The 15,321-nt window shown below is 40.7% G+C and overlaps 1 protein-coding gene across 1 annotated transcript; it reads left to right on the top strand.

Moving 5' to 3' along the window:
* Positions 1-1,022: 1,022 nt before the first annotated feature.
* si:ch211-269e2.1 (cohesin subunit SA-2) lies at positions 1,023-15,313 on the top strand. Its single transcript, XM_053328361.1, has 31 exons — positions 1,023-1,139; positions 3,110-3,205; positions 3,292-3,379; positions 3,922-4,086; positions 4,290-4,386; positions 4,547-4,623; positions 4,708-4,779; positions 6,500-6,704; positions 6,801-6,952; positions 7,037-7,110; positions 7,252-7,375; positions 7,574-7,672; positions 8,099-8,178; positions 8,267-8,374; positions 8,448-8,568; positions 8,724-8,841; positions 9,017-9,105; positions 9,411-9,503; positions 9,616-9,702; positions 9,944-10,144; positions 10,419-10,495; positions 10,607-10,694; positions 10,816-10,896; positions 11,401-11,493; positions 11,581-11,755; positions 13,137-13,273; positions 14,047-14,148; positions 14,247-14,398; positions 14,490-14,618; positions 14,710-15,062; positions 15,180-15,313. The coding sequence occupies exons 2-31, from the start codon at positions 3,156-3,158 to the stop codon at positions 15,233-15,235; spliced, it is 3,543 nt and encodes a 1,180-aa protein (XP_053184336.1). The 5' UTR covers positions 1,023-1,139; positions 3,110-3,155; the 3' UTR covers positions 15,236-15,313.
* The last annotated feature ends 8 nt before the right edge of the window (positions 15,314-15,321 follow it).

Here is a 15,321-nt window from a genome sequence, read left to right as displayed (position 1 = left end):
ATTCAGGTATTTTAGCAAGGTAGGTGATGTCAGGTTTTAATAATAATAGTTGAACTTTTCTGTTGAAAAGCCATATTATTATAGTATTTAATATACATATTAAAACCTGTCTGTAAAGTCCCTCTCCATTGAAAAATGTGTTTTACTTCTTGTTCCTACAGTTGGATGTTTGAACTTCACTGGGCAGAATGATGAATGTGAAGAGTTAGACACTGGAAGCTGTTTTCACATTCAGCTGCTGAAAGTGGAAAGTTTCTCTGAGCTCATTGATCATTATTTTTAGGTGTGGGCCTACGAGCAGCAGTTATGGTCCAGTATGAAACTTACACATGTGTAATGTGGAAACTTGAAGTCATCAGTTAACAGTTGAACTTTGAAATGAAAAATATTTATCTATTCATAGATACTGGAATTTTTAATGAGGGATGAGGATTAGCCTAGATGGACTTTTAAAGATAATAACATGGCAATTTTAATTATAGGCTACTTTTTGTGGAAAAACCATATCAGACTTACATACTTGTTATATAAGTTAATAAGAATATTTTGTTATGTCTTCATAGATATCTGGGGAGGAGCATTAAGACATCAGCTGGCCTGTGAGTAAATAGCGCCTCCTGCTGTTCAATGAATGCGAAGACACTTCCTTGTTAAGGACTGTGTAACTGGTTAATTAGCCTACATTTGTTAATTACAAACAGGCTAGGTTAATACGACTAACTTACAACAGGAAGGATACAATATGGTAAAATAATGTTTTTTAGTTTCATGTGACAGCACTGTAAGTCTCCTGACTGCCCGCATCATCAGTCTCCTGGGTGTGATGTGTGTCCCGCAGGTGTTGACAGTGCTGAGGTATGCAGGAAACCCCTCAGGACGCGCTCTGTCTGTGACAGTCGCCGGGGGAGGGACCAACTTGTGAGTGACGTGCGTAGAAACCCAATCACGTACTTGTATTTTGTTTCCCCAGCCAATCAGGATGAGTTAGGCTGTCCGACAACTTGACTGTGAGAGCCTAGGCGAAGAGACAAGAAGAAACATATTCGTGGTAACATTTGAAGCATTTCAGTCTGACAGCTTTTTGGATTTAAAATAATACGTCAATGAACATTACAGGAGCACGGAGCAATGTAAAGAGGGTAAGTTTGAAAAGTTTAGCAGCGACTGACCGGTTTGTTTTACCATATGTTCATCTTTGTTACATTGTGCACACCAGTACATGAAATAGTTGATGATATTTCAGCTTTTGGGAAATAATGTGTCAGCTATTAGAGAGTCAGAGGAGCAGACTCAAACATCCTTCCTGCTGAAGTGCCCTTAAGCAACCCTGTGTGAGAGAAGCTGCATGCTCATAGTTAATCATTTATCTCTGTGGTAATCATTTATTTACTATCATTTGTCCATATATTTAGTTCATTAGGCTATGTTGTTCTTTCATTAATGCTTGGTCACTGTAAATGTAGGCCAACTCTTAGCAGCATAATGCGTATTGTGATCATCATATGTCTTCAGAGAAGTAAACATATATAGGCAAGACAAGGAAATGCAGCTTTATTTATATAGCGCATTTCATACCTAGGGTTAACTCAATGTGCTTTACATAATAAAACAAACATTGAACAGTAAGAATTGGAAACACAAAACATCAAAACATAAAAACATACAATTTGAAAAATAAAATTAAAACCGAATAATAGTAAAAACATGGAAATATTAAAAAAATTAAAAACAACCCCCCCCCACTAATAATAACAAAAAAATAAAAACAAAGTGCAGAAAAATAGAAAGAGAAACAAATAAAATAAAAACTAGACTAGAATAGAGTATTAAATATAAGGATGCAGCATAAAAAATCATTAAAAGGACATACAGTGCAAATGAAAGATTAAAATAAAATTGAAAGTGCTTTAAAAGAGCTCAATCATAAGTACAAGACAAGAGAAGTATCACAAAAATTAAGGAAAGCTGTGTATTTCATTGTACTCCTTGCCAATAAATCTTATACCGTTGGACAGCCTGTTTATTTCTCTTTTTAAATAGTGCCACATTTGTAAGGAACATGCATTTGTGGGATGATCAGCAGAGCTGAGTATATGGGTTGCGCCCATGAAAAATCTTCTCTGCCTTCTTTGGTGAAGGCAGTGTAATGGTGTGGGGCGGCATCTCCCTCACTGGAAAAACAAGGCTTGTCATCATTGGAGGCAATCTCAATGCAGAGAGACATCGAGATGAGATTCTGCAACCAGAGGCAATCCCATGTCTCCACAGTTTGGGACCAAACTCCAAGATGACAACGCTCGCCCCCACAGAGCGGGGTTTATCAGAGACTACCTTCAGACTTCAGTCATCCACCAAACAACACCAAACAAGGGTCAATAGCAGAATAAGCTGTTCGGCATTGGCAGAGATTTGCCAAATTGTTCATGGGCGCAACCCACATACTCAGCTCTGCTGCTATATACCATTTAAAAGGGAAATAAACAGGCTTTCCAACGGTATAAGATTTATTGTTACAACAAAGAAATAATCTACCAAACACAAATGTCCTTTCTTTTTGTGCTATGTTTAGTTATTCTTTATAGATGGATATAACACTTTTATGAGTGTTAATACTGTGGCTTTTGTTCATTTGAGGAGGGTTCAGAATCTTGTGATGTGTTATTATTAAGCTGTGAGGATGTTTTGTTGTCATAGTAATATGTGTAAAGAGTCCTATAGTTTCAACTCATCAGATAATGTGATGGATAAGAGCTTCTTTTCTCTAATTCTTATAAAAACCACACCCTTGTGACGCATCTTTGAGATGCTGGACTATTCCTGCAATCTCCATATCGAACAATATATTTGTTCTCTTAATAACCTGCATGTGTTTTGTTTAAGTATCAAAAGAATTTGAGGCAGTTTTCTACAACACCTGTAAACCCCCACCTGCTTCTCCCAGGGGAGGGGTGGAGTACACATGCAAAAGATTTATTTCATGCAAGAATCAAGTCAGAGTAGACACAAGCTACCCTGCGACCTCTCCTCACTGGAGATAGAGCCGATACATAGTCATAATTATGGTTGCACACATTATTGCCTGTGTTTTACTTCTCTGATGTATTTCCAGATGCAGACAAACACACCTGAGTCCTGTGTAAAGACCTGAGGAGGATATGATACCAGATCCCACAGCTGCAGCTACATCTAGGCCCTCAGAACTGGAGTGAGGATCTCTGAAAGTTACCTGCTTAAATAGTCACTTTTTTGCTGTTCATGTGATTTATTAATTTCATGTTTTTGACTTTCCAGTAATAACTCTCAGGATCAGGCAAACTCCTCTGGAGCTGTCAATCATTCAGAGGATGAGTCCGGGAATGAGAACAGACAAAAGAGCGTGGTAGGTGTTAATGATGATGTCGTAATGGGGAAGGCTTTTGTTGATGCAAATCCTGACAATAATCTGAAGTGTTTATTAGAGGAACCAACACAGTCAGGGCCAAATATTCTCTAATTTCAGCTTCTTAAATGTGAGGATTAGATGCTGTTGGGTCAGAGAAAAAGAAGATCTCAGAAATATTATAATGGGCATTTTTCATTATTGTTAATTTCTATCAGTGACAGAGCTTGAGCTTCTGTTTAATAATTGATAATACATGAAAAAGATACATAATTTATAATAATAAGCTATTTCGCCAAGTGCTGCTTAAGTGTGAGGAAGGTGTGAGGTGGTGTCCAACTGGCTGGCTTGTATTTGCACCTTGATCATCAAGGGACTTCGGTGATAACACAGAGGAGTCCGCCATTCAGAAAACATTTGTAATTTGGCCCGTTTAGGATACAATACACTGGTGAAAAAAATCACTCTTACAGAAATGTAAATAATTTAAAACACCGGCAGGATTTACATTCATTTTTGTCATGTTTTTTCGAAACCGACAGAGAAAAAGGAGAAGAGCACACAAGGGTTCAGAGAATGTCAAGTGCAAAAAAGCCAAAGCTGGCCGCAGGAGCGTCAGTAGAAAAGGTGGCAGCCAGAGTAAACGGAGGCATGTGGAGGCTGTCACCCTGTTCGAGGTCATCACCATGGGCAGAGGTGCCATGCAGGTAAGACTAGCTAGACTTTGTAATTGACACCTGTTTTGATACAAATACTAAACAACAATTTACATAAAGAATGAGCCCCTATCATATAAATACACTTGAGTACACTAGCTTGGGTAGGCTGATATTACCTGGTGATGCTGTTATAAATGTCATTTTCAGAATATGAATAAAAACTCATTGACTCTGGTGTGATGTCTGAGCAGATGGTGATTGATGATTGGATTGAGGCGTATGTGACAGACAGAGACACGTCTCTCCTTGATCTCATCAGCTTCTTCATCCAGTGCTCTGGTTGCAAAGGTATGCAGTCATCACAAACACATGCACAGACACAAACCCAGGCACGCAGGCACGCAGGCACACACACACACACGCCTGCAGGCACACACATACACACAAACACAGACACACATTCAGACTGCAAGGAATTGCATCCATGTTTCCCGGCTGTCTTTTCCAGGTGTGGTCACAGCAGAGATGTGTCAGAGCAAAGAGGACAGTGATGTCATGAGTAAGATGGGGGAGAAGCTGGATGAGGTAAGAGGTCTTCAATCTGTATTTCTTCCTCCTTTGTGTCTGTTACATCAGTTTTAACAGAGGTTGTGTAATGGTGTGTTTCAGGTCGCTGGTCTGCAGTACAAGAAGTTTCTGGCGTTTCCATGGATCCTCACAGTCACATGGCCCATGGATACGGTCGGTCATACCTCCCTGCTTACTGTCACTTACAGTCATGCATATAGTCTTTCATGTATATATTATATTCTGGTTATTGGAGAGTCTCTTTTATATTTAAAGCACCTTTTTGCATTTCTTCAGTTAGTGATAAACATATAATTTGTTTTGAATAATTGACTCAGAGTGTGTCTGAAATCACTTATTCCGTACTCTCTATATGATAAAAGCCCACTCAAGTAGTTTTAGTGTCACATAACTAATTAACACATTAGTCAGGAGCAAAAGCATAAAATTGCAATGTGAGTGTTTTTGCAAAAAGTTTGGGGAAACTTTCTGCACACTTTACAATGCAAGCCACCTAAATGGTTAAAAGCTCTAATGTATTCATTTCAGTCTTTAACACCTTATACAGTGTTTTTTTAAAAGTCTTCATTTATTCAGGGTTTCTACAAAAACAGTGAGAATTGCAACCCACTCAAACCTTTGCTCCCCATCGGCTCCTCTGTATCAAGAAACTCACCTTCTCACAATTTATGATATGATGATGCTTGATTATATCCAAATATGTACTTTTAGATAAAAAGATAACATTTAATGGAGGGAGTCGCACCGGTGTATAAGTCGCAGTCTATTTTGGGGGGATAAAACGCTTTTCTATTAAAGACTAGTTTATTTGAATGTACCAGTAATTATTTATTTATAAACACATATGTTTATACCCCAAAACCTTTTCAATCTACCTTTATTTGAAACACAATCAAAACACACATATTACACCTGAAACAGTGTGTCGGGTTAATGGTCCGGTAATAATTTGTTTATTTCGACTGGACCGGTATATGAAGTCAGACTGGGTTTGCATTAGGCTGATTTTCAATTAAATCTTTAAAAAGAGCACGGTAACTTTACATATTCAATACCGTGTGTACCTGTGTGCTCACTCTAGTCCCAAAAACTCTTCATCAGAGCTGTTGCTGTGGGCATATATTGCGCCCGAGTCATTGTAAGGCTCACCAAGCTCACTGTCCATGGACTCCCAGAGTCAAACAAAGCATCATCCTCTGTTCCATCCAGTGGAAAAAACACAAAAGTTAGTGAATCTTTTATTCTTCAGATCTGTGCTCATACTGTGTGTCGCTGCCACAGCTCAATAAAAGCTGCTCAACTGTGCGCATTTGCATATCGCGCTTCAGCATCAGTTTGGTCTGTGAATACTGAAACATTACAGCAACTAATGTCCCGAAATACCTCTGAACAACACCCTGAATCAGTGAACCTGCGTTGTTTTCTTTCTTCTTTTTCCGTACAATAAAGAGCATTAACAGCTCATCAATATCTATTTTCATTAGCTGCCGAAACAGCTGGAGCGTTCAGTGCATGCTTGACACCGCTGTTTACAAGACGTTAATCTACCTATAATACAATAATAATATTACTAATAATGATAATAATAATAACAATAATAATATCATACCTATAATCATATCCTGATCTAACCTCTTGCTGCATTTTACTGGTCTATAAGACGCACCCCACTTTGAAATGAAAAACACTGTCTGGGCAAAACTCACTAAAAAGTAACATTTGTTCAAACTACTGAGTAATCCCTCATTTTTGACCAATATACAGTTTCAACAGGAATTACATCACATCAGGCCAGATGCCATTTCATTTAATTTCGGTCATTGCTGCCTCTTAAAGTGTTTCTCTCTCTTTTTTACCTTCCTCTTCACAGCAGGACAGTGTGGAGTATCCTCTCATACAGTCTGGACCGTACGGCCGCTGGTTTCACTCTGAGTTCTGTGACTTTGTGTCAGTGCTGGTGGCTCAGTGTCAGCACAGCGTCATCTTTGACAATTACTTGATGAGCACCCTCATCTCACTGCTCACTGAGCTGTCCGACTCATATATACGAGCCTTCAGACACACCTGCACGCTGGCAGGTAAGCAACAGAAAACATACACACACACTCAGAAACATAAATATATTCTTTAAATTAATCTGAACTCTTGGCTTTAATCTGGATGTCCTCTATTAGCGGTGAAGCTGATGAGCTCTCTGGTAAGTGTGGCTCTGAGCCTGAGCGTCAGCATTGAAAACAGTCAGAAACTGCAGGCGGTGCAGAAGACGAAGACCTTGAGGCAGAAAAGCACACCCCAGCAGGAGAGAATACACAAGAAGATCACAGAGGTAAGACCGTTTGTACACTGTACCTGTGTAGAAAGAAGTAAGTCACATCTTACTCACTGGGTGCCTTTCCTCATGTTCTTCAAGCTGCAGGAGAAGAGAGCGGAGATAGAGGGAATGATGGACGTCATCTTCAAGGGAATCTTTCTGAAGAGATATCGGTGTGTTTTGCATGTTTCTCTCATAGTGTTGGTTTCAGCATAGCTTTAAGTCCAATTCGGTCAGGAGCTGATTTTGTGTGTATGTATGTGTTTGTTTGTGTGTGTGTGTGTGTGTGTGTATGTGTGTCCACGCCCATACAGTGATGTGCTTCCAGAAATTCGCTCTATTTGTATGGAGGAGATGGGTGTGTGGATGAAGCTCTACAGCTCTATATTTCTCAGTGATAGTTACCTCAAATACATGGGCTGGATGATGCACGACAAGGTAAACAACAGCAAGACAAACTTATATTTTAACCAAAAATATATTGTCAAGAATTTTTTTTTACTAATATAGTTGACTGCTTTCAAACTGGTCATCACAAGTAGAGCTATAATATCTTTGGCCTTTTTCATAAAATTGAAGACCAGGTAAAAACTCTATACTTCTTATTTTTGTACTGACATGCGTATCATCTTCCAGATACCAGATGTGCGTCTTAAGTGTGTATTAGGTCTGCAGGGTTTATATGGAGATCCTGGCCTCCTGCCTAAACTAGACCTGTTCACCAGCCGCTTCAAGGTAACCAATTCTCTTTAAAGCTGCATTAATGGATTTCTGACCACTAGGGGGCAAAACCAGTTTTTTTTTCTGTCCACCTTTCATATGACCAATTTAATAATCACTTTTAGTTATGTGTCCATCACCAACTCCTGATGAAAACGTGGCTCTTTAGCTGCCAGATGTTTAACTTTCCTCAAGTCTCTTAACTTTGACTTTTGCTTCTAGCATCAATGTTAATGATAGCGGTGTGACTGAACAAAACAATGACAATAATTGATGTGCTAAAAGAGGCTTTTCATTGTGCATACACTGCTTTCACATTTCACTGAGTTGATTCAGTGTTAATGTCATTCAAAATGGAGAAAATTAATTAATGCAGGTTTAAACAGAAATGTTTGTATAAATGTGCATGTTCATGTATGACATTCACTGTTTGTGGTCCAGGACCGGATGATCTCCATGACTCTGGACAAGGACAATGAAGTGGCTGTGCAAACCATGAAACTGCTGGTGCTCATCTCCAAGTGTGTTACCAGCCTGTTATTATCTTCCAATAATCATTATTGTTTTCACACCATTGTTCTTTGCAATGAATTCCTTCTGATTCCTCAGATCGTCCGACGATGTGCTCAGTCCAGCGGACTACAAGCAGCTGCTCCAGTTTGTGTATTCCTCACAGCGCCCTCTTGCAGCCACTGCAGGAGAGCTACTCTTCTCAAGGTACGTCAATTTCCATTGCTTAAAAAAAAAGGGAAAAGTTATTATTTATGTGGTAATTGTCAGTCCTTTTCAGGCTTCTCAACACCTTGGCTCCTGCATCTGGTGATCAGGATGGATTAAATGAGGAGGAGGCTCATAAAGAACAAACCTTGGCCAGACTGAAGGCTCTGTTGCAGTTCTATCAGGAGTCTGAGGTAAATAAAGAGGCAAATAAAACAATCTGAACGTAATTGTGATATAGAGGGATGTAATGAATGCTTAGATCATAACAATGTCTTTGTTTTGTACATCATTGTAGCATGTGGAGACAGTCTTTATATACTACTAACTTGTCTAAGTGTGCCTGCAGCTGCACAAGCATGTGGTATACCTGGTGGACAGTCTTTGGGACTGTGGTGGAGCCCTGCTGAAGGACTGGTCCGCACTCACATCTACACTGATGCAGGACTCTTCCTCACAGAGCTCAGGTTAGAAAATGTGTATGTTGTCGGTGGTGATGTTGGCAGGAGTGAACTTGAGATAGACATAGATATGTAAGACCATGTCAATAAGTAGAGAACAGTTGGAAAAGCATAACAGTGATAGTTGTTCATCTATGGGGGAGATTATGTCACATGCATTAATTCTTGTCTGCGTGGATAGATCAAACGGTGCTCGTGGAGATCATGGTAGCATCGGTGCGTCAGGCCTCAGAGGGACCGATGCTGGCAGGGAGGAGTGGAGCAAAGAAGGTCAGTGGAAATACAGTACTATATGTTCCCATATGTGAAGCTGTAAAACTGCTGTCACCTTAAATCTGATGTCATAGAAATACCAAACCACGCAGATATTGAATTACATTTTACAAATGAGTGTTGTAGAGTGTGAGGCGGGTCTTGTTTCAAGCAGTAGAGTTTTTATTATCCCGCAATATAAGGCTGCAGCAAGGGAAAACTTTGCACATAAATGATGCAAGAGAGGAGGAGACAATATATTAATAGAATTAGATCAATGAAACTGTAACTACAGTATGTATAATCTGTGTCTTCACCACCAGGTTATGAGTGCCAGAGAAAAGAAAGCTCAGATTGACGACTGCTCTAAGCTCACTGAACATCTCCTCCCGGTGCTTCCAAAGTTACTGTCCAAGGTATTTAGTCCACACACAATTGTTATTATAATATTTGTCAGTATCACTTTGTATGGAGAACATCCACATCTCTGTGCAGTGCAAACTCTCACGTTCTTTGGTGTTTATGCAGTTTTCAGGTAGCTCAGACATCGTTGCCTCCCTGATGAAAATCCCTCAGTACTTCCTCCCAGAGTGTCCTGAGGCTGCAAACACAGAGGTCTGCATCCCAACCTTCAACTTACACAAATACTAATGTGGAAAACAAAGTGCTTGAAATTGTCGATTTTGTCCATTTGAGAAGCTGTAACATGTGCTTGTTACTTTTACTTAGAAACATGAATTAGTAGTCATCAATAGTTACACATTCTCATTAGTTTTATGTCAATTGTACATTCATAAAATAGGCACTGTCCACAAATATTGAGAGTAATAGGTGTGTCTCTCATTCTCTTCCTCAGGTGACATCCAGTCTGATGGCAGAGATGGGAGCAGTGCTGGACCTCCACTCAGACCCCGCTGTCCTGGAGGCGGCGGCCCGCACCTTCATCAGTCTGTGTGAAGGGGAGACAACCTGGAGCTCCACGGCTCAGACTGCAAGAGACTCCCTGGTCCAAGGCTGGGTGGACCAACTGACCGCACTGCTGGAAGACTCACTCAAGGTGAATTACACTCTATGGCCAAATGTATGTGGACAGATTGTGTTTTTCATGGTTTTGACTAGCGGCCTTTGTTCCAATTAAAGTGAATGTGAAAATGCTTTAACCTGTGATTAGGGGTCACCAGTAGATATTACTTTACCTTAAGGTGTCACAAGGGAAAAAGGTTTGGGACCACTGGTATTGAGGCATGTCAAACACCCAAGGGTGCAAAGAATAAAGAGCTTGACTTGACAAGATGACTTATTATTTTACTGCTCTCACCTCTCTGCCGCAGGGTGACAGTTTCTCTGCTGACGAAGAGAAAACAGCCGAAATTTTAGCCACACTGAAGAAACTCAGAGCTTTCCACAAGTACGATTTGACAGCTGTTCAAAATGAAATGTGAAATGTGAGCTTATAATATTTTGCCAGGGATGTGTATTTATTTGCTGTACATGCTTGTGTCTCACTATGTTGTGGCAGCTGTCACGACCTCTCCCGGTGGAATCTGTTTGAGCTGCTGTCCCCTCTCCTGTCAGCGGAGAGCAGCCAGGGAGGAGCGCCGCCCAAGGTACCATCACTGCCCTCGCGACAAGTTTAGCTCTTGATAATTTGATTTAAAATAAAAAAAAATCATGTGTCATATATCAACAATTTGAAGTCTTGTCAGCCTCTTTCTCTTTTATTTGAAGGTGCTACTGGAAGTATTACCGTGTCTGTGTTACTCCATGCTCTGGTCTCTCAACATGAGTGGTGAAACTTTAACATCCAGAGTGAGTTACTGCTGATTTACCTTTCAGGAATTTACTGGAAGATTTGAACTATGACAGTTCAGTAATATGATTATAAAAAGTGTGTAAAACTTAGAGATATTGAAAAAATTACCTAAAATATTGATATCTAATTATACTGTAGTAAAAGGAACTTAAAGTCTCGGCTCACATCAGGACTGCAGCACCCATGGGTGAAAGAAAGTGAACATAACCAATAAGAAGGGTGATGCACATAAAGAAAAGAGGGGGAGATGACTAAAGAGCAGGAGTGTAATATTTGTTGGTATGCCCAACATGGCGACAGACAAGTGTCTATGTGTTACTGTCCTCCCACAGAGACCCATGTTAAATGACATTATTTTTGCAAAGTTTCTGCACAGCTTCTGTTCCTGTTTCCTGTTGCCCTCATATATTCATTCATATATTCATATATTAACCAAAATGAATGAAGTGACCAGATTACCTTGCCCTAAAGCCCTGTGTTTTTGTACGTGTGTGTCTTAGGATAAAGCTGTGGCCCAGAGGCTCCAGCTACGGCTGTTCTGTGAGAGGAGTCATCACCATCTCTCCCACTACGACCACAGTGTGAGGCTGCAGGTCAGACAGGAAGTACAAAGCATTGTTGTTTGCACCATTATCATTTTCTTCTTGCCTTTCTGACATCCTCTTATTTTTCTGTCTCAGGCTTTTTTGGGTGTCTGTGACGTCCTGACGGCTCATTCCTACCAGCTACAAGTGTGGGATCCCTCCTCCTTCGGTCCACTGCTCTACACACCCATTCCCAAACTGCAGAGGGCGCTGTTGACCTTTGTATGCGTGCACGTCTTTGTTGGCACAGATTGTGACATCCAAAGCAGTGGTGAGATCTCAGCATGTTTACCATGACTATTTTAATTTCACTTCACCTTCTTGCAAAATCTATATAGAGTTAAAAGCTTAAGAATAAATGAAAGTCCTACACAGTATTTTTGTTTAATTGAGGATACTTTTTAAAGAAATGTATTTTTACCTTTTTGCAACATACAACTAAAGTCCCTCCATGGATTTGAACCAGGGACATATGATTACAGGTTTATGATATGTGTCATAATAACAAATGGTTCTTACACAGCTGCTCTGCACTGTTGTGTTTCACAAACATTTACTCAGACATGAGTGTGAGGGGCCCAGGAGAAAACATATTGCAGTATTGTACAGTAGATGGCACTCTCACTCTGTCAGAGCAGCTTTTCTTGGCCCCTCGGTGCTCTGAGGGAAGCATTGATTCAGTGTAGCAGCTCACTGAGGTAAAAACATGCAGGTATTAAATGCACAGCCACATATTTGGCTTAATAACTCACTGCAGAGCTGCCTGCTGACTGTAAATGGACTCTGATTTTCAACCTGACCTGCCAATTGACCCTCACTTACAAAAGAAGCCATGTTAATATGCTCAGACTGAAACTGGGTCGACTAATTTGTATGAAAGGATGTTGTACTTTGTAATGGAAAGGGATGCAGCCTGTAAATTGACTCCAGTGTGTTCCTGTCAGTTCTAAGATGAAGAAATCATGACAGACATGTTGGAAATATATAGGTGGCGTTCTCTTTATAAAGTCCTGCAGGTAAACTTATGAATTCATTCATGGCTGACTATAACTGAAACATTTTATTATCTTTACAATATCTTCAACTTTCAGAGACATATTACATCCAAATATGGGATAGTCCAGAGAAGTCAATAACTGTCCTGATGGGAATCTCTTAAATGTTCAACCAAATACAATATGGGATTATTGGTTTTTGAACATGTAATAAAAAGCTATTGTTTTATTGGATTTGCCTGGTAACAGTTTTGTTATATAGACAGTGTTTTCTATTAGCTGCTGGATCCGAGATCACTCGGAGGGCAAGGGCAGAGAGTTAAATCATAAAATCAGGGCAATCTCTTTCCGTGAGAAAATTCCATTAACTCTGGCTCACCTCGGAGCCTATTTTATTAGCCTTGTGAAAGATTGAAGCCACATGGTGTCACAACCATAACTCTACTCTTATGTTATCTTTGATTTCCACCTGCTAAAGCCATTGTCCTGAAACTAACTAAAACTAAAACACTCTTTTCCGCCTCTGCTTTGTTCTTTTCTCTCTGTTATATGATTTCTGATGATTAATCGCTCTTCTTACTGTTCCCCTGTCCCTTTCTCTCGCTCTGGACCACTTCACATCCAACCACACGCTCCGACTCCATCTGGCTCCCTCAGTCAGTGCAAACTCTGAAGTGGAGAGGCTGGAGGACCTTCACAAACGAAGAAATCTGCTTGCGGCTTTCTGCAAACTGATAGTACACAGAGTGCTGGAGATGAGCATGGCAGCTGAGATCTTCATGTATTATATGAAGGTAAAGGTTAACTCCTTAAAGGAATACTCTGACCTTTTGGGAAAACTGTGTATTTACTTTTGTGCCCAGAGTTAAAAGAGAAGATGGAAACCAATATAAAGTTACAACCGGACATTAGCTTAGCCTAGCTTAAAGACTGGAAACAGCTAGCCTGGCTCTGTCCAAAGGTAACAAAATCTGATATCCTGATATCTGAACACATGATATCTTGTTGGCGCAGTAACTTCCTGGGATTTCCTCTGCTGGCAAGACCTCATCCAAGAAATATTCCCGCACATAATCCTATTTAAAACCACAATTTGTCATTTTTACACTTATGTTTTTGCACAGATTAAACGAAGAACCCCCCCCCCACCCCAAAAGAGAAATAAAGTGTTAAGTCAGTGGGCTTTGGAGGTGCTAGTAGGCAGGTTTTGTTACCTTTGTAGAGAGCCTGGCTAGCTGTTTCCCCCTGTTTCCTGTCTTTGTGCTAAGCTAAGCTAACCAGCTGCTTCTCCAGCTGACCCTAGCTTGTGCTTGAGTCACAGCACAAAGGATGCAATTTTCCCGGAAAAATAATTACCTGACAATCATCGGAAATTCCAGAAAGTCGTTTAACAGCAACAACAAATTGCATGAGTAATCTGTTGAATGCGAGTGTGGCATCAATCATTTCATCTGTCAGTGGGAAAGTGCATTTTCTAAAATTTGAACTATTCGTTATAAATGTTGTGTTTGTGTTACAGATCTCTGGCTGGAGCATGTAATGTTACTTTCTTTTTCTTTGTCTGCAGCACCATAATGACTTTGGAGACATCATCAAGGAGACGATGTACAGGACCAGGCAGATAGATAAGATAGAGAACGCTCGTACGCTGGTGCTCTGTTTGCAGCAGGTACGTTGAACATTGAAGTCTCTCCATACACATCCAAAAAAATACACTTCAGATACAGCCAAGAGATGCTGATGTGTACTTCTTGTCTCGTTCCTCAGCTGTTTGTGCGTCTCAAACGGGAGCAGGAGAGCGGAGGGAGGCCTCACCCAGGAGTCCAGACCTTCACCAGCATCAAGGAGCTGGCCAGGCGCTTCGCCCTCACATTCGGAGATCTGGTCAAGTTTCGTGAATGTGTTGTCATGATCCACAGGTCAGCATGGGCTCTTGTTTCTCTCAACATGAATGTGTTTCTGTACCTGAGGGTTTTTTTGTACCTGAAGTTTGAGTGTTACTATCTGCAGGAACGGCATAGAATTTGTGTTTCAAGAGTTCACCCAGACCCCAGAAACTCCCACACCGCCGTACCTCTCCTACCTGACCATACTGGGTGAATTCTCCAGCAAACTACTCAAGCCAGACAAGAAGACATTGTGAGTGCTGCAAGCGATATACAGTACACGGCTATAAACAAGTTTTAAAACAACCTAAATATGGCTTTCTAAAGTATTTGTGTCTGTGCAGGTTCTCTTACCTGCAGAAGCACACTGCAGAGCACTTTGTAGACCACAGGGAGGAGGGCTGGCAGCCGCTCATCTACTATCGAGCTTCTCTGTTGGCAGTCGCTGAAGGGGAGGATGCTGTGTCCTACGTTAGCTCTGATAGGAAGCCCTACCTGCCCAATCGCTCTCCCTTCTCCAAAAAACTAGAAGGTACTTCACTAAACAAGAACGTCAAGCACAGATTTGTGTTGTTATTGCCACCAGCTGCATCAATATGTGCATCCTTTTTGTTTTTTAAGGAAGTAAATCTCCTTGTCCGTTCAGCCCGGTTGAGTCCAAAGTTAGTAAAGTTCAAAGATCCGGTTTTAGTCCAAGGTGAGCTCAGGAGTTATTCCTCACATTCAGATTATTATTCATTTTGAAAACCTGTTGCAAACTAACTCTTCTTTATTTTGCTCACATTCATTCCTGTACCCTGAACTAACTCCTCAGCCATCAGGATATGGATCCATTTTCTGTCCCCGTGGAACCTCATGCAAGAAGACTGACCACTGAGGGATCTGTCCTCAGCACTGGCAACGAGGTGGAAGATGACACAATTGATGTTGAGGTCTGAGTATGAGGAGATAGGGGA

The sequence above is a fragment of the Scomber japonicus genome, chromosome 11, assembly GCF_027409825.1.
Source record: "Scomber japonicus isolate fScoJap1 chromosome 11, fScoJap1.pri, whole genome shotgun sequence".
In the NCBI taxonomy this organism is placed as follows: Eukaryota; Metazoa; Chordata; class Actinopteri; order Scombriformes; family Scombridae; genus Scomber; species Scomber japonicus.
Note: the sequence above shows the minus strand (reverse complement) of the source record. Positions and strands in the feature narration are given on the sequence as shown.

Coding starts and splice junctions, on each gene's coding strand:
- si:ch211-269e2.1 (XM_053328361.1), top strand. CDS start 3,156: ATGATACCAGATCCCACAGCTGCAGCTACATCTAGGCCCTCAGAACTG. Junction 4,087..4,289: donor TGGGCAGAGGTGCCATGCAG/GTAAGACTAGCT, acceptor ATGTCTGAGCAG/ATGGTGATTGATGATTGGAT. Junction 15,063..15,179: donor AGATCCGGTTTTAGTCCAAG/GTGAGCTCAGGA, acceptor CTAACTCCTCAG/CCATCAGGATATGGATCCAT.